Source organism: Macaca mulatta, chromosome 3 (assembly GCF_049350105.2).
Source record: "Macaca mulatta isolate MMU2019108-1 chromosome 3, T2T-MMU8v2.0, whole genome shotgun sequence".
In the NCBI taxonomy this organism is placed as follows: domain Eukaryota; kingdom Metazoa; phylum Chordata; class Mammalia; order Primates; family Cercopithecidae; genus Macaca; species Macaca mulatta.
In genome coordinates, this window is record NC_133408.1 from 24,827,040 (window position 1) to 24,846,853 (window position 19,814).

At 38.6% G+C, this 19,814-nt stretch overlaps 1 protein-coding gene across 1 annotated transcript; it reads right to left on the reverse strand.

Moving 5' to 3' along the window:
- Positions 1 to 1,151: 1,151 nt before the first annotated feature.
- Positions 1,152 to 18,248, reverse strand: LOC144340177 (uncharacterized). The gene is made up of 3 exons (XM_077998154.1): positions 18,193 to 18,248; positions 9,790 to 10,923; positions 1,152 to 1,280 (listed from the first exon to the last, which is right to left on the reverse strand). The coding sequence occupies exons 1-2, from the start codon at positions 18,246 to 18,248 to the stop codon at positions 10,392 to 10,394; spliced, it is 588 nt and encodes a 195-aa protein (XP_077854280.1). The 3' UTR covers positions 1,152 to 1,280; positions 9,790 to 10,391.
- Positions 18,249 to 19,814: the final 1,566 nt, after the last annotated feature.

A 19,814-nucleotide genomic window follows, 5' to 3' on the forward strand; every position in this document is an offset into this window, starting at 1 on the left:
GCACAATCTAACATTTTCAAATCATATTATGTGGACTTGTATTCTATTTATGGATAACTATGAACTTGATTATTTTCTTCTGTTTATTTCCCCTACTTTCTCCATATTCTTTTGTAGTAAATAGGTTATCTTGTTAACATAATTTCTTTTCTTGTGAGCAAGTTTTGTGAAGTAGTTTAGACTCAATCATAAAAAGATGTATAAAATATAGCATTTGAAAATTCAAGGTAAATTTCAAATTCTTATGTATTTCAAATCAATTTACTAACAGTAATGTACATTTTTAAAGAATGAATAATCTTTATTTATATTGGACAATCATCACATATGAAATAAGTCAAAGTAGAAGAGAACAAACCTAGAAAACTTCACATAGGCCATTTTTATACCTAGTGATTATTTCACTGCTGGGGGTATAAAATGCTCAGAGTGAATTTTGAGAAACAACCACATTAATCCCGTGGCTACAAAGAATAACCACTGAATAGCCTCGCCGTATTTACTAGTTGACTATGACGGTATTGATCAGAGCTGTTCCAAGTTTTTACAGCTGTTAACATGATTCTTAGTGCACTCAGACTCAAATCCAATGCTGCCATACCTAAAATTCTTCTGATGTTTCTGCATTTTTAATAAAAGCTAACATCAAGTGAGAATTACTAGGTGGTATAAAAAGACAATTAGAAATTATGTGAATAAAGTGATAATAAGATTCATATCTAGGACAGTGATATGGTTTTGCTGTGTCCCCACCCAAAATCTCATTTTGAATTTTAATCCCTATAATGCCAATTATCCCCACGTGTCAAGAGAGAGGCCAGGTGGAGGTAATTGAATCATGGGTACAGTTTCCCCCATGCTGTTCTCATGATAGTGAGGGAGTTCTCACAAGATTTGGTGGCTTTGTAAGTGTTTGGTAGTTCATCTTGCATTCATTCTCCCTCCCACCACCTTGTAAAGAAGGTGCCTTGCTTCCTCTTAGCCTTCTGCCATGATTCTGTAAGTTTCCTAAGGCCTTCCCAGCCATGCTGAACTGTGAGTCAATCAAAACTCTTTCCTTTTAAATTACCCAGTCTCAGGCAGTTCTTTACAGCACTGTAAAAATGGACCAATTCAGACAGTATGTGCAAAAGGAGTTGCTTTTACTTCTTACCTTTTCTTTTCTTTTTTGATCAATGATGGAATTGATCCCTCCAATTTCTTGATCCAATCCAGTGTCTTCTAGTCTGCCATTCATCTGTTCTAGGCAGGGTGAGTGGATTCTTGAATGACTGTATCCTCTACGGAAAGGGAAAAGTATATTAATTAGTCTGCTCAGGCTACCATAACAAAATGCCACAGACGGGAGGAATAAAATAACATAGGGCTGGGTGCAGTGGCTCATGCCTATAATCCCAGCATTTTGGGAGGCCGAGGCGGGCAGATCATGAGGTCAGGATATTGAGACCATGCTGGCTAACACAATGAAACCCTGTCTCTATTAAAAATACAAAAAATTAGCTGGGTGTGGTGGCACGCGCCTGTAATCCCAGCTACTCTGGAGGCTGAGGCAGGAGAATCGCTTCAACCCAGGAGGCGGACATTGCAGTGAGCCGAGATTGTGCCACTGCACTCCAGCTTGGGCAACAAGAGCGAAACTCCGTCTCAAAAAAAAAAAAAAAAAAAGCAAATATATTTTCTCACAGTTCTGGAGGCTTTAAGTATGAGATCAAGCTGTCAGCAGATTTTGTTTCTTCTAAGGTCTTTTTTATTTGGCTTGCACTCAGTTCCTTCTTGCTGTGTTCATATGGTCTTCACTCTGCAAGCTGGCCCTGTCAGTTGTGTGTGTGTGTCTCTTTATATGTCTTAATATCCTTTTCTTTTAAGGAACCAATTACCTTGGATTAGGGCCCAGCCTAACGACCTCATTTAAGTTACTTACCCCTTTAAAGACCCTATCTCCAAAAAAATGGTCATATTCTGAAATACTGGGCATTAGGGGCTTCACATATGAATTTTGAGGGGACATAAGCATGTAATAGGGATAACACTGAAATTTATTAGCACTCTTATCTGCCACCTTTGCTTCCTACCATCTGTCCCTCTTCTTTGTTGCCACTTTGGATTCTGCTACAGTATCAGAAAATCAAGCAGGAAACAATTTCAGAAATGCTTTTTAGTGTATTGCCAAGCTTCTGACATTCTCCTGCTTTCCTGTAGCTTTATCAGTTTCGGCAGAGAGCCATTTCTTCCCCACTAAACCTCATTAGCTGGGTTTTAAAAAATACATCAGATAGAGTAACTCAGACTGCATCTAAATCTCTTTATGAGGCAAAACAATTCTTCATTTGAAACTTAAATGAGATAATTTTTAGATTCTATACTATCATTGAAAAATTAGCAAACACATTCATCTCTTAAATGACTTCTTGATCCCATATCTGTCTAATTAGGTTACAGCTCGTGCTCTGTGGGATATGCACACTACCATTTCTTATGAAAAAGAACAGAGCAGTGCGGGATATAGGGGCCTCAAGAAAGTACAACAAACATATTAAATTTATTTAAAAATCACCAGTTCACTGTTTCTACAGAAAGCACTTCAAGTGTCCAGGCTGGCACCTGAAGTTTACAAGAGCACAAACAATACCATTTGTTGGTAATATATAATTAATTAAAAATTAATTAAACTTGATACAGTTACGGGAGATCTCAAGCCTTTCAAGGAAGAAGTGCAATTAGAAAACTCATTAAACCTGACACAAATGAGCAGAAGCTTTGTGAATGTAAGTCAGCACCTAAATCTAACATTTTAAGTAATCTGCTGTGTTTGATAGATTGTTTCTCCATTTTTAAGTTCCTTTCCTTTTTTTTTTTGTTCTGACCTACTGTTTTTATTTCTTAAATCCTTATAAGGTAATTATAGGGAAATAAGTTTTCATCTGTTTTTTAAAGCTCACTCTTTGGCATGTAGTAAGTTGGTAACTTGCCTTCACCATAAGATTAGGCATTAGTGAATTTTCAGCTTGTTTCAGAAATGCTGATGAGATACCTGGCAAGCTTTGTCATGACCTTGGAGGATGTGACAGTCTCATAACCAATATTCGAAGAAAAACAGTTTTTTGTTTTTGCTGTTGTTGTTTGTTTGTTTTGAGAAGGAGTCTTGCTGTGTCGCCCAGACTGGAGTGCAGTGGTGCAATCTCGGCTCACTGCAGCCTCTGCCTCCCAGGTTCATGCCATTCTCCTGCCTCAGCCTTCCAAGTAGCTAGGACAACAGGCTCCCACCACTATGCCCAGCAAAATTTAAAACAAACAGTTTTAAAGGAAGTTGTTTTATTCCCCAGAGGAAGAGAAAATAATCAAAGTGTATACACTGATTTCAGATTTTCTAATTAACTCATTAATGTCCACCCACATTTTATGCTGTTTTTAGTGAAGATTCTTTACTTACTTACTTTACCCTTCTACTGTTCAACAATCATTATCAACTCCATAAATAGGGCTCATCCATTCTTTCAAAAAATGTTGACCTTTAATCTCTAAATATGAAAATTTCACCATATTATTATGTGTCAAAGTGGTCATAATTAAAGTCAAGCTGGTCTTCTTATCTGTACATTCAGATATATTGGTTGTTTTGCTTTGAGATTGTCAGGGAGATGTTAAACTCACTAAGCGTAACCAGAGAGAACATCTTTGGAAATATTCTTTTGAAAAAGAACCAATGGCTGTGGTCAGGCCTGTACTCCCAGCACTTTGGGAGGCCCAAATGGAAGGACTGCTTGAGGCCAGAACTTTGAGACTAGCCTGGACAACTGAACCAAACCTTGTCTCTACCAAAAATAAAAATAAAAATAAAAATAAAAAATAAAAAATAAAAATTAGCGAGGCATGGTGGTGCATGTCTGTAGTCCTAATTACTTGGGAGGCTGAAGCGGGAGGATCACTTGAGATCAGGAGTTTGAGCCAGTAGTGAACTATGATAGCTCCAATGCACTCCAGCCTGGGAGAAAGTGAGAGACCCTATCAAAACCAAAACCAAACCAAAACCAAAACACAGACTAACTCCATAGGCGACAGGGAACCCGATCTCCCTAGCTTACATTTCTTCCTATTTTATAATTTTTATTGAGAGTTTATCTTCAGCTACCATTTACTTGTTTTTCTTTCTTTCTTTTTTGGACATAGGCTTGGCTGCAGTATGAAACAGTCAAAACATAAATAGCAAACTAAATTAATTATATATTTTTATTCTCTATTTCGTAGCTATCTAATATTTAGCAGTCCTAGAAGACAGAGTGGTGTCATTGTGTGAGGAACCATGTTTCCTTCTCTCTTATTCTGCTATCCTCAAAAGGAACCCTTATGGCTGTTAAAATAGAGCATAAAAGAAATGACACAAGAGAAGATGAAAACCAGCTCGCCCTCTGCCTTCACAACTGGGTTCCCAGTCACTGGGCAGTGTCTCCTCAGAAGAAGGGCACCTTTTTTTCTTGGTCCCACAAGAGGAAGTACTTTTTAAAAATTTTAATCCCATAAAACAAAAGGGAATTTTTTTTTCAATTCTCACAGAAACTAATCCGTGCTCATTGCCTTACTATGATGGTTCTCTCTCTCTTATCACAGGTCAGAAAGACACTTTTTGTATTCCTATTTCCGCTGCTCTTGAGGATGACTGTTCATTTCTCTATTGTCTACCCCTGGTCTTCCACAAAGTTAACAAACCAGACATTTATATTCATGAAGGTCAGATTTTAAAAGTTTTATTTGAAGTTTTTAAAGAAAATGTATTCTAATAAAGTCCCCAACTTTAATTATCTTGAAGTTTAAAGCTAAAGAAAATATTTTCCAATACTTTTGAGGGCATATATTTACAATAAACCCACGAGGCGAAACTGAGTTCTGTGGATCCTTGTTAATATTGTATCAAGTTAACACAAATTTATTTAAGTTTATACACCATTTTACTTTTCTGAATTATGTCAAGTTCTATTCATTTAGTCATTACAGCCTACAGTGAAACTTACATTAACTCTCATTTTGGCATTTGTTTTTAATATTTGTTATCTTATTTATATAAACGTAGAAGTATGCAATTGCTTTTAATTTCACAAATCAAAAGTATGACATGACTCCTAGTCAAGAAACAGAATGTTGCAATACTTCAGAATTCTGATTTTTCCCCCTGGGAACCACTACCCTCAAGTGTAACCAATATCCTCAGTACTAATACCTATTAGTACATTTTCCTGAGGGAAACTTACAATAAACATGATCATACAATACGAACCCTTCTATAACTAGTTTTTTTATTATACCTTGTATCTATAGATTCACCTACACTTTTGCATATACAATTATTTTATGTATGCTAATTGCTGTATAATAATCTACTGTATAAATGTAATAAAATTAATATATCTATTTTGTGTTGATATACTTTTGGTTAGTTTCCCTGTGTGGGGATCTTGGAAATAACGGTGCTATGTGTTCTTGTACACGGTTTTGGTTAAACATTAATATGCATAATATTCAGTTTTTTCATTAACTTTCATGTTTTCTTTTAGAATAGGCAGATGGACAATAACTTTCCCTCTTTTACGTTCAAACATTTATTTCACTTCCATTTTTGAGAGATGTTTCAATTGGCTGTAGAATCCAATCCGCCTGTTATTTTCTCAGTCTTTTGGAATATCTTTTCTCCCCCTCTAGTTTCTATTATTTCTCTTAAAATGTTAGCTTTTACCCTACCATTATGCCCTTTGAGAGTAGCGGTTTTTCTCCAAAGTTAACTACTTTTATTATCTTGATAGTTCGCTTTTAAGTAGTATGATTGTGATGTGTCTGAGTTCATGTAAGTGCATGAGGGCGAGTTGGTAGATGAGGTAAGCAACAGTGTTTAAACTTAGAATTGGTTGATAGTCTTAATACTATGAGTTAATTTGTGAAGGGTTTGGTAAATTCTCAGCTATTATCTTCTAAAACATTGCCACTCTCCTCCTGGGGCACTCCAATTGTCTGTATACTAGATTTTTGAGCCTATCCCATGCATTTTATTTCATTTTTTTCCACTGTGCTTTATTTGAGGTGACTTCTAGTGCTGTGTCTTCCACTTGTGAAAGGAAACTTACCCAGTGGCCATGGTGAATGAGAAAAGGGCAATGATGCCCTCTTTGTTCCATACAAGGAAGGCTCCAGACAAGCATGCTGCTCACGCCTCTGAGCTAGGATTGTTCTTGTAACCTGAGCTGAGACACTGGCCAGCCACCTGAGAGGGCCATCCAACAGACACTTCTGGTTTGGGCCTGGAAATTACCCAATTATACTCAAGTATTTCCAACCAATCAGGACTAAACAAATCTGAATTCCTCACATTTGCATATATGGACCTGATTGAAGACTGGGGCAGGAACTTTCTTTAAGCCAGACTCAGTCTTTGTTTTGTAGAGCACACTTTTAGTTTACATCAGAGGCTGTTTCCCTGGATCTACAGATTTCATTTGTTTATTTTCAGAAAATAAAGTTCTCCATTGTTTTCCTTTACTTTGCAGATAACAATTCTCTGTAATGAAAATGTTCCATCTCTATTTTTTAACACATAGTCTATATTCTTTGTCATATTAAGAATAGAATTTTAAAGATTTCTTGTTCAACTATAATATCTGGATCAACCATGAGTAAGGTTTCTTTTCCTAGGATTATCAGTCATATTTTCATTCATCTTTCTATACATAGTAATCATTTTATGGGATATTTTAGAAAGAGCCCATTAAGACTGTAAATAACATTATATTACATCGGAAAATATTTTCTCTTTTTCTGTGTAAGGTGTATAGGATGAGAAGTCGACAATACCTAACTAATTAAAAAGTGTGCTAGGTTGAGTCTAGGAAACAACCTAATAAGATTCATTCCACCATGGTGTTCCTGGGACATAAACCTCCCAGGTTTTTAATTGATCTTGGCATTTATTCAGCTCCTCAGATCTGAAACTCCATAAGAGAGCATTGTCTGCCCTTAGAACTTCGTAGCTATGATTTCCCATCCCCAATCTCACAAGAGACATTTTGAAAGACATTCCAGAGTAAACCATTTACACTGAGACCAACATTATTGATGTATTTGACATAGAATAAGAAATAGCTGAATGATGAAGATAACTGTAGTAGACAGTAAAACTGGAATGGAGATAAGACAGCATATAATAGTTAAGAAAATTATAATAATTAAGCAAGGTTGCAGCTTCAGTGTTAGGGCATGTATGACCTACATATTTGTTTGTTAGGACTGCTATAACAAAGTACCACAAAGTGCGTGGTGTAGAACAGAAATTGATCAGGGTTTTGGAGGCACTGATTCCTTATAATGCCTGTGAAAGAGAAATGTGTTTCATGCTTCTCTTCTATGCATTGGTGGTTTGTTGATAATTATCAGTGTTCCTTTGTTTCTGTTGCATCACCCCAATATCTGCCTTTATCTTAATATGTTGTTGTCCCTCTGGGTGTGTCTGTCTCTATATTTCTACTTTACACAAGAACACCAGACATATTCTATTAGGTACTCATCTATTCCAATATGACCTCATTTTAATTTAACTAACGACATCTACAATGACCCTATTTCCAAATAAGATCATATTTCAGGATACTGGGGATTAGAACTTTAACATATGAATTTTTAGGGGATAAAATTAACCATAAAAATGTGATATATCTCGAGAAGTCATGTGGGTTAGAAAACTTTGAATGTTACCAAAAAAAAAAAAAAAAAAGAATAAAACAACTTTGGACGTTATTCTAAAATCAAAAATGTTTTATGACTTATAAGATACAAAATGACAAAAAAAGATAATAGCTGCAATGTGCAAAATTGATTAGGGTGAATTGAATTGCAGGGTAGAAAACCTGGAGGTGAGGAGAAAATTTAAGAAACAATTAGAGGCTGGGCGCGGTGCCTCACGCCTGTAATCCCAGCACTTTGGGAGGCCAAGACAGGTGAATCATGAGGTCAGGAGATTGAGACCATCCTGGCTAACATGGTGAAACCCTGCCTCTAGTAAAAATACAAAAAAATTAGCCAGGGATAGTGGCGGGTGACTGTAGTCCCAGCTACTTGGGAGGCTGAGGCAGTAGAATGGCATGAACCCGGGAGGCAGAGCTTGCAGCAAGCCGAGATTGAGCCACTGCACTCCAGCCTGGGTGACAGAGCAAGAGTCCATCTCAAAAAATAAATAAATAAATAAATAAATAAATAAATAAATACAATTAGCACAATTAAATAGAAAGATAATGGTGTCTTGGAGAAGAAACTGGCATAAACAATAAATAAAAATAGATCATATGGTGTATAGAATTTGGTAACTTCTTTGTATGTCCTTATGGGAAAGAGTAAGATTCAGGAATAACTCTCAAGAATCTGACCTGAAGAGCTAAATTAAAGTGACACCCAGATACATGTTCGGTGGAAGTGGTCAGAGTGATTTATCTGTTAGCTAGTTAGCTTTTTTTTAATTTCCAAAATTATACTGTAAAACAACAAAGCAAAAGGACTCATTTCCAATTTCTAAACTTCCCACAAAACTACAGTAATCAAAACAGCATGACACTAGCACAATGCCAGACACACAGACCAATGGAACAGAATCAGGAGCCCAGAAATGAGTTCATATATCTATAACCAACTGATTTTTAGCAAGGGTTCTCAGGCCATTCCCTGGAGAAGGAATCATCTCTTCAACAAATGATGTTGAGACAAATGGATATGCAAGAATTCCCACATCAGACTAACTACAAAAATTAATTCAAAATCAATCAATGGGCTAAATCTATAAAACTCTTAGGAGACAATATAGGGGTACATTCTCATGACTTTGGATTTGCCAGTGGCTATGACATCAAACACGTGAGCAACAGGGGAAAACATAGACAAATTTTGATTTCACCAAAATTAAAAACTGCTGTGCATTAAAGAACATTAAGTAAGTAAAAAGATATCCTACAGAATGGGCAAAAATAAGCTCTTATCTGTCTATTCATCTACTGAGTTACTTGTAATTGGGATTAAACATATGCAAATTAGATAAATCTACCCTGAAAATATTAATTTCAATATTGTGAAACTATAATAAAAATGTGGGTCATTGCTTAAGAGTTAAGGTATAGAGAAAACAAAACCAAACCACCACCTTTGAGAGAACTTTGTAAAATATTAAGGCAGGCAGGCAATTGGTTGTAGGAATGCCCAAAGGAGCAACCCCAAATCAAGATGTCATGGTGTTATAAAACTGAAGGAACACAAAATTTTATGAAGCGAGCTGGGCATGGTGGCTCACACCTGTAATCCCAGCACTTGGGGAGTCTGAGAGAGGTGGGTCACGAGGTCAGCAGATTGAGACCATCCTGGCTAACACATTGAAACTCTCTACTAAAAAAAATAAAAAATTAGCCAGGTGTGGTGGCAGGCACCCGTAGTCCCAGCTAGGCTGGAGGCTGAGGCAGGAGCATGGTGTGAACCCGGGAGGCAGAGGTTGCAGTGAGCCAAGATCACGCCACTGCACTACAGCCTGGGAAACAGCAAGACTCCGTTTCAGGAAAAAAAATAAAAAATAAAATAAAATATGAAGCGGTGATGTTCAGTAGAGTTAATTTCTGCAAAGAGCCTAAGCAAAGTAAAGACCCTAAGCAAAGTAAAGACCCTAACAAGACGTTTATTTAGACATTGTATCCAGAATTGGTGTGTTCTTGGTCTTGCTGACTTCAAGAACGAAGCCACGAACCCTCGCAGTGAATGTTACAGTTCAAGATGGCATACCTGGAGTTTGTTCCTTTAGACGGTCAGACATGTGCAGAGTTTCTTTCTTCTGATTAGTTTGTAGTCTTGCTGGCTTCAGGAGTGAAGCTGCAGACCCTGCTGTGAGTGTTACAGCTCTTAAAGGCAGCGCCTCCGGAGTTGTTTGTTCCTCCTGAAGGATTCGTGGTCTCCCTGACTTCGGAAGTGAAGCTGCTCACCTTTGTGGTAGTGTTACAGCTCATAAATGTGGCACGGACCCACAGAGTGAACAGCAGTAAGAACTACTGCAAAGAACGAAAAAAACAAACCTCCCAGAACACAGAAAGGAACCCGAACCGCTTGGTCCTGCTAGCCGCGGCAGCCTCCTTTTATTCCCTTATCTGACCCCACCCACATCCTGCTGATTGGTCCATTTTACAGATAGCTGATTGGCTCATTTTACAGAGAGCTGATTGGTCCGTTTTGACAGGTTGCTGATTGGTGCATTTACTATCCTTTAGCTAGATATAAAAGTTCTCCAGGTCGCCACCGGACTCAGGAGCACAGTTGGCTTCCCCTGGTAGATCCCGCACCTGGCGCGCGGATGGGAGCTGCCAGCCAGTTCTGCTCGCAGCCCACACTCCTCAGCCCTTGGGCGGTCGATGGTACACGACGCTGCAGAGCAGGGGGCAGCGCCCCTCCGGGAGGCTCAGCCGCAGGGGAGCCCACGGGGAGTGGGGCGGGGGCTTGGGCATGGCGGGCTGTAGGTCCCCAGCCCTGCCCCGCGGGTAGGCGGCGGAGGCCTGGCGAGAATTCGAGCTTGTCGCGGGCTGGTCGGCAGTGCTGGGGGACCCGGCCCACCCTCCGCAGCTGCTGGCCCGGGTGCTAAGCCCCTCACTGCCCGGGGCCAGCGGCGCGGGCCGGCGGGCAGGTCCGAGTGCGTGGCCCGCCAAGCTCGCTCCCACAAGGAACTCTCGCTGGCCCGCGAGCGCCAAGCGCAGCCCCGGGTCCCCGCCTGGGCCTCTCCCTCCCCACCTCCCCGCAAGTAGAGGGAGCCGGCTCCGGCCTTGGCCAGCCCAGAGAGCGGCTCCAGCGGTGCAGCGGCGGGCTGAAGGGCTCCTCAAGTGTGGCCAGAGCGGACGCCGAGGCCGAGGAGGCGCCGAGAGCGAGCGAGGGCTGCTGGCACATTGTCACCTCTCAAAATGAGTGGCATCTCATTGTAAGTGTAAGAATAACAACTGATGCAGAGAGTAACTTTTGATATTTGATAATTCGTTTCCTTCTTACAGCTTCATGAAAAATGAATTGAAACAATCTAGCATTTCAATGAATGCAGTAAGGTAATGATTTGAAAAAGAACTGAATTGGAAGAAGAAAAGTATTTATTTGTATTCTTAGCAACTTAGTGCTGCTTTGAGACCATAAACTTAGTAAGAGTAGTATTGCTTGGAAAGTTTGTATCCTTTTCCTTGCGGTCTAAGTTTGTTTTTTGTTGTTGTTGCAAATACTAAAGGTAAATTTTGGACTGCATAAGATTTGTGTTTCACAGGCAGATGTAATTAAAGACCAATGAGGCAAATATATTACACATTTTTTGTTTGTGAAGAGTTTCAATCACCCATGTGGAATGTTAGCTTAATAGAGAAGAAATTAAAAATAGACATGAGGGAGAGTGAATGACATGTTCAGGGACTGGACATGTTTGTGTCATCAAAGCGTAATTATAGTGAGAGAATAAAAATTAAATAATTGTAGAGGATTGTGATCAGAGAAATGGATATCTCAATGTGTGCTATTTTGTAAGTTACATCGTTCATGCTGCTGGCTCTGTTTCTAGGTGCTCAGATTACTCAGGAAGTTTTCTTTCGCCTATATTTGATTTCTAGTTCAAAAGCGTTTAAGTTTTCTGGTGGGTAGGCTTTCATATGTGTGTGCAAATTAAAAAGCTGTTCTTTAAACAACGGCTTTTGAAATGTAAGTTTTGAATGTAAGTTCGGTTCAGATTTGTGGCTTTGCAAATTATGAATTACTCTTGTGAATAGGAGCAACAACTACTGTCTATTTGTATCTCTTTTTTCATCTCCTTTTTAACATTTTATTTTCATTTTTCTTTAAGTAAAATAAGTAAAATATTTATATATGTAAATAATGAAATATATATGTAATATTTATATATGTAAATAATGAAGCTTTCATTATTTCTGGTAAACTGGAAGTTTAGCAGAACATATGCATATAAGTAAGCTTATACATGAACAAAATGAATGAATCTGTGTCTATGAATACTTTTATGTTTATACTGTTTTTACTTGCTGGGAAGAGTGACATCTGTTTTTACACATCACATGAGGGCTAGCATAATAATATGGTTAATATCTTAAAAATTACAGTCTTCAATGTGACTTGTGATGAAAAACATTAAGGAAAATGTATCCATCAAAGTTGTAAACCCTTAGGAAATCACTCAGTAATTAAATTTATTCAAACTCTTAAAACAAAACAAAAGCATAAAAGTTGATTACCCGGGACACATTATTTAAAGTTAATGGGGATTTTAAAGTAAAGAAAAACTAGTAAAGAAGAGATTAATTAAAAGCTACTACATTTTGAAACCAATTCAAAAGAACTCAAGTGAAATTCATTGCTTGGCGTCAGTGAAATGAGTGAGAAATGGCAGTGAGAATCTTAGGGACACACTCCTCAGTACAGTAAAAAATAATGCATCCTTATAAATGTCATTCATTTCTAGATTTTTATTTGAGAAGCAAAAGAATAGTAGGACAAAAATGTGGCCAATACGTAAAAATTTCCAAGAATACATTGAGAAGCAATGTAGTAGAAATGATAAAGAGCATAGGCCTTGCCAATAGAGAAATCTTGTTTTACCCCCTAGGTGATTTCATGACAACTAGGTGAATCTCTGCTTCTTGGTTACTGCATTTGCAAAAATATAAAATGATATGTGCCTGATGCTCAAGGTAGTTTATGTAAATGAAGTACTGTGCATGAAGTATTTGACAAATGGTATGTTAAGCCCATAAACGGTAGGAAGCAAGCTCAGATAAAATATAAAAAATAAAGTGCACGATTTAATCTTAAGCGTTTTCTATTATCATAAAGTATATTTCATAGTAAGCAAATAATCCATACGTGAGAAAAAATGGGTTTATCATGTATTGTATAGTAATTATTTATATATTCGAATATCACTTTTAATCCTGCTTCCAATGAGCTCTGTAACTTTAAGAATATTTTTTATTTCCTTGGGCATGGTGTCTCATTTCTGTTGATTCAAAGTTGTATAAATGTAAGCATCAATTCTATGAACATTTCAGGAAAATGTCTGCAAACATTTTACACATATATAAACACTTATTTTAATAAACATTGATTGCTTACTGCCTTTAGTGCATAGAATCTATTGGTTAGAATAAAAATAAATATGAATTACTAGAACAGGAAAGATGGCATATTGAAGTAGCACAACTTCATTAAAAGAAAAAATAAGCAGATATCAATGCATCACAATTGAAAGGTATAACGTGAGGTAGAAACTGATAAATTAACAAAGTTTGGGTATCACAGCTTGGAAAAAAACATAAATAGGGGAGTAGAAACAAAGTGTAACTGATCAAATTGTCTTAGAAGTTTAGAACCTCATAGGGAAGATTCATCAACACCTGCTTAGTAGAATTCACTATCTTCCAAACCAGTTATTTGGTCTAAATTTAAAAAGAGCTATCTATCTATCTATCTATCTATCTATCTATCTATCTATCTATCTGATTTAAATGTAATTAAAATTATGAACCATATTTTAAAATAAGCTTTGTAATAGTAAATGTTTTTGCAGGCGTGGTCACAGAGACCATCTTATCTCTAGCTGAGATGTACAGCCTTCATACATACAAATATTATTTAATGTTGCAGATCAGGTTCCCTGGATACATAAGTTTGAAGGAAATTTACTAGGGAATGGCCTTATGATCAACATTTGTGAAAGAAAATAACAAGTATAACTGGGCCGAAGAAAAGTAGTGATATATTTTAATTATAGCAAGACCTTTGTGAAACCGTAGGAGCACTCAGGAGCTGGGATATCCCTTCATATATTCTGTTTGTCGGAGAGATTCATTTGGGCTTTTAAAAACTACATATCCACCAGTAATTGGATGAAGGCTGCTTCTCAGAAATGAGACATGAATTTAGATATGATAGAGGACAATTCCAGAAGCACAGAGGTTAGTTTCTGCGGTTTTGGAGGGAGGATGTAGGCAGTGTAATGCACCACAAGTGAGAGGCTGAATATAAATAAATAGTAAGATGGTATATCACAATGAAATTCTTTTTTTTTTTTTTTTTTTTTTGAGACAGAGTCACTCTGTCACCCAGGCTGAAGTTCAGTGGCATGATCCCAGTTCACTGCAACCTCTGCCTCCTGGGTTCAAGCAAGCAACTCTCCTGCCTCAGCCTCCTGAGTAGCTGGGACTACAGGCATGCACCGCCACACTTAATTTTTTTTATATATTTTTGGTAAAGACAGCCTCAGCCTTCTGAGTAGCTGGGACTACCGGCATGCACCATGACACTTGGCTCTCTCTCTCTCTATATATATATATATATATTTATTTATTTATATATATATTTAATTTTTGGTAGAGATGGGGTTTCACCATGTTAGCCAAGCTGGTCTTGAACTCCTGACCTCAAGTGATCTGCCCACCTCAGCCTCCTAAAGTGCTGACAACGAAAGTCTATTTCCCAACCTCTTCTGTCACAAGTTCAGGAAACCAAACCACAACCTGTGCAGCCGTTGGCCTAGAGAGACAGTGGCTAGAATTTTAATGTTTTAATGACCGCCGTATCACTTTGTTTTTTATTTGTTTTCCTCCCACTTTCATCCCTAGACCAACAAGAGAAAGTCAAATATGCCTCCCAAATCAAGCACGTAAAATGGCCACTTCTATTTAGCCCACCTCCAGTTTCTCTGTGCCTGCATACTCTCAGGAGAGAATTCCTGAAGCCTTCCCTTTCTTTTCATTTATAAAGCTTTTCTGCTCTCTTGCCTGATATTGACTCTCTGATAAAGGGAAGTGATGTTGACTAACTCCCTTGTTATAGCAACCTCTGAATACATAGGCAGGCTTTGTTCTTATTTTTGTGGTCTTCAGTTCCACAACTGCTAAAAATTCCAATCAGAGCACACTAAAACCTTCCCTTTTCCTCACTGTAAAATGTTCCCACACCCTGCCTGCTTTGGAATCTTGGCAAAACACAAGTGAAGGAAAATCATTCCCTTGCTATATACCCTCTGTAAGTAGCATTTATCTGTCTTCATTAGAGCACATTTTTATCTCTATAATTATTCTGATGGCTCAACCAAGATATGATCTGAACATCTCTTAAATATTACACTGTACTGTTTTAATGCCAGAATCAACTCAATTTAGTTCAACTTTGTCAATAACCAAAGTAACAGAATGATGAATAATGTTTGTTTGTTTGTTTGTTTGTTTGGAATTGGAGTCTCGCTGTATTGCCCAGGCTAGAGTGCAGTGGTGCTATTTTGGCTCACTGCAACCTCCATCTCCTGGAGGAGAATAGCTCCTGGATTCAAGCTATTCTCTTGCCTCAGCCTCCCGAGTAGCTGGTACTACAGGCGTACACCACCACGCCCAGCTAATTTTTTGTATTTTAGTAGAGACAGGGTTTCACTGTGTTGCCCAGGCTGGTCTCGATCTCCTGAGCTCAGGCAGTCCACCCATCTGGGCCTCCCAAAGTGCTAGGATTACAGGCGTGAGCTACCATGCCTAGCCAGAATGATGAGTTTTATTGAATGCAGTGGATCCCCAGGTTGCAGATCAAGTAACCTGAGCATGCCTGGATGAAACAAGCAGACCCAATCTCTGACCCCAAGGGCAGCTGGAACAAAAAAGTTAAGCACAGGTGGAACCTAAGATCTTGGATCGAGGAAAGGGGACCGAAGTCAAAAACCAAGGTGTACCCTGTTTTGTTGCGGAGATACTTAAGAGCCAAGGACCTGACATTGCCTTTTTGCATAGATCATGCCTCATTGCATTTTTTAAAATCTCTTCCATTGTTACTGTCTATAAATTTGCCCCTAGATCCCAGCTCAAGGAGAGTGATGTGAGCATTGCCTCCTGTCTTGTTGCCAGTTGACTCCCCAATAAAGCTTTTTTCTTTTCTCAAAAGCCAACACCACAGTATTGGCTTCCAAGTGTTAGGCAGCAAGCCCATTCTTGGTAACAATTTTTGCAACCCAAATGGTACAAAAATCTGCCTGTGGCCATGTAGCCCCTTGAAGGGTTGTAGGTCCCCTTCACTGACAGAATGGCCACCTAGAACAGTTTTGTCTAGGGGCTTGGCTGAGACATCACTGATTCTCTGCTGCGACAGTTCAGGCTCAGCAGTTGTACTACTTTCTCATTTGGGAAAAAGAAACTGCTTCTGGCTTAGATGTCTTGGGGATGAGTACTTCTCTAATATGTGCCTATATCATAAATTGTCCGAGGTTTCATCATAAGAATTTTGGGTTCTAGTCCCACCCTATTGGGATCCTGGTCGGGTTAGAATCCTGAATCTGTTTGGGGTTAGATTCCCAAAGAATAAGACCGATAATAAAATGCTATAATCACCGAGGTACTCACTTTGTTTAATTTTGATTTCTGCTTATCTGTGTTTGTGTGTTTGGTAAGTATAACTATATTTGACTTAACAATGGTTAAAACCTTGGTGTTCGTTGTAACAGCCTGATTAAAAAATTATCTAGGTGAGGGTCGTTAGACTCCTGAGAGACATTGCCCTGCTCCCCTGGGCGCTTTTAGGCTGTTCCTAGGTGACTAGGAGCCTAGCAAAGTGTTTATTACAGGCAGTTAGATAGGCATGGGTGTGGCAGCAGAGGGCTCTTATTTCCCACCCACTAGAAATGTCAGGTGATGGTTCAACAATTATCACACTGCCTCCCTAACCACGGTGATTCAGCAGTGGCCACTGGGGCCAGGGTGCCAGGAAGAGACAATCTCCTGATGATCCACAGGTGTTAACATTAAAGTGTTAATTGAATGCAGATGCCAGGGGGAAGCAGCTTCCTGGCCATGTGCGCTAAGAGGCAAAATGGCAAAGTATGACCTTCTGGGGATACTCCACTGGAAAAGGGAAGAAAACCTCAGATGGCCATGCATACAACTTCCTCAGCACATTGCACGTACTCACTACCCAACCACAAAAAGAGCACTGTGCATGCGGGAAGCTGACTCTAAGGAAATAATCGTGGGAAAGAGGTGAGTCTATAAAGTCCTAGGATCACGTTCAAATGCTCTTGACCTTCAGGTGCCTGCTTGGGTCCCTTCCAAGTGAATCTTCCTTTCTTTCCTGTTCTAAAGTCTTTGTAATAAACTTGCACCTTTGTTCTGAAACTCGCCTTGGTCTCTTCTTCTGCCGTATGCCCCTCAGTCAAATTCTTTCTTCTGAGGAGGCAAGAATTTAAGTTGCTGCAGATATATATGGATTCACTGCTGGTAACTGGGATACCTTCCACTAGTAACATGTTGAGGTTTTATGGCCTGTGATATAAAGTGGTCCTTTAGGAAGTCCCACCAGAACATACCCCATTCCTGAGTCAGAGAGAACTTTTTAAACTGCTTATCAGGAAGGTGCATATAAGATGACCTGTCACCCTGGCATCTTAAGCAACCCCACACCATCTGATGTTAGGGACCCTGTGAGATGCATAAGAAGAGATATGTGGCCCATTGGTGATTCTATGGAACGGAATTCCCATAAACACCACACCACAGACCCAAAACACCTCCCTAGTGCAGGGCCTTTCTCCAGCTGTCTCAAATAAGTCTCCATACAAAATGGTGAGCATTAATTTTAGCAGGATTTGAGTGGCACTAGCTATACAAGTACAACAGGAGCCAAAATAAATCCCTCTGCCTTTCTTGAGAGTCTTTGAAGTCTAAGTCAATATACTGACATTAACCCTGAATACTGAGGTAACAAGAGACTGCTTAATATAACCTCTATCAGTTAGAGTACCCTTGATATAAGAAAAAATCATGCTGCAAAGAGTAGAAAGGGAATTGGGAATCCCAATGTCTCACTAGGCCAAGATTGCCTTTAAGATACTTAACAGCCATAACCAAATCCAGGAAAGGCAAAAATAATGTGACATGAGACAACAAAGTATGTTCCTCTCCACAGCTCTTGGTCATGACCAGTCCTTGCCAGGACACAAAAAGCTGTTTGTGGAAGAAAACAAATGGGCATATGTAAGATCCCCAGGGTTCAACTGCCCAGGCAAAAAAGTTACCCCCCTTTCGGCTACAATAATGTGCTTACTGTAAACAAGAAGGCCTTTGGAAGTAGAAATGTTCTAAACATACCTTGCATGTAGAGAAGGAACCCTGCCAGTCACCCCACCAAATGTCAGTTTGCAGACAGTGACCAGGAATGATGCGACCTGGGGGTTCTTCCATGTTTCATTAGCTCCATTGATGTTTCCCACAAGGATAAAATCTTTGTGTCTGTCTGTATACACATCTGTTTGTGTATTGTCTCTGGTACCAAAGTGGCTTATAAATAAATAAGTACTTATACATTAAGCAAATAAGCCAACTGCTTTTCAAGTTCACATAAGTTATAAATGTTTTGGTGGATGGGACTAGTCTAATGTGTTGTTGATTTGCTGGGAATGGCTGTGGATATTTGCCTGGCAAGCAGTAATGAAAAATTGGTTTGGGATAATACATGGATGTAAAGATGTATTTTTGGTAAGAAAAGTTAAGAATAAAAGATAATAATTTTATGTGAGAAAGAATCTTGTGTGGTAAATTTCTGTCAGAGTAAAATGACTAGTTCTTCAAGAAAGAAGTATAGTACAAAGTAGGAAGTCAAAGCATGTCATAAATGATCTATGTAAGTCATGATAAGAACTGTGAAAGGGAATTTGTGAAATTTGCTGTGTGACTTAGTTGGCAATAATTAATATAAATTATAACAGCCCATAAATATTGAGATTTCACATTAAAAATATTGTAATCCCAGCATTTTGGGAGGGGAGGCGGGCAGATCACCTAAGGTCAGGAGTTTGAGACCAGCCTGACCAACATGGAGAAACCCCATCTCTACTAAAAATACAAAATTAGCCAGGTGTGGTGACACATGCCTGTAATTCCAACTACTTGGGAGGCTGAGGAAGGAGAATCACTTGAATCCGGGTGGCAGAGGTTGTGGTGAGCTGAGAGATCGCGCCGTTGCAATCTAGCCTGAGCAACAAGAGTGAAACTCCATTTCAATATATATATACTAATAAAAAACAAAAATTTTGGTTAAAACAGGTTTTTCTTAAAATACTGATTGGCTCTTTATAGAATTGTAAGAAATTTTTATTTTAATTCTCTATTTTGTTTCTTTTTAAAACTTATCATATTTATATCTCAGAAGTTCAATTTTTACTGTATCTCACTGCTTTCAGCTTTTTTATCCCCTTGAGAAGGCCTGGAGTATGTATTTTAAACAAGAGGGCCTTTGGATGCAGAAATGTTCTAGCCATCTCCTGCAGTTAGAGATGACTCTCCTTCAGCCTTCAACCTTTCCGTCAGTTCTGTAACTTTTTCTGTTTCTAACTCTGCTGTTATAGCCTGATGCTAAAGTATTTATTTATGTCTTGAAAATCTGGATAAGCAATGTTACTCCTAGTTTAACTTGATTCTGTACTCTTAGATTTTCTTGACATGTTTGCGTTGTGTCATGTAACAAGGACTCTCCTTCTCAAGGTACTAGTTTTCCTGTTTACTACATTCCTCTATAAGATCATATACACTCATAACCCTGAATGCACGCTCTTGTTCCTGATTTAATTCAGCCATCTTTTTTTATCAGATTTAACTTTCATAATATGTACATGGGCTTTCCGTAAGGAGAAGCAATCACACTACAGGGTTTTTCTTTTTCTTGTTTATTTTTTTCTTTGCCTTTATGGTAACTGGCTGAGGAAATAAATGTGCTGTCTTCTACCATGATAACTTCCTACAGTTTGTGTT

Bases quoted from the DNA above. Each gene is read 5' to 3' on its own strand.
- LOC144340177 (XM_077998154.1), bottom strand. From the start codon at position 18,248: ATGGAAGAACCCCCAGGTCGCATCATTCCTGGTCACTGTCTGCAAACT. The intron at 10,924-18,192 runs GTGGGGTGACTG...ATGTGCCAGCAG, and splicing joins TGTCTGCAAACTGACATTTG to CCCTCGCTCGCTCTCGGCGC.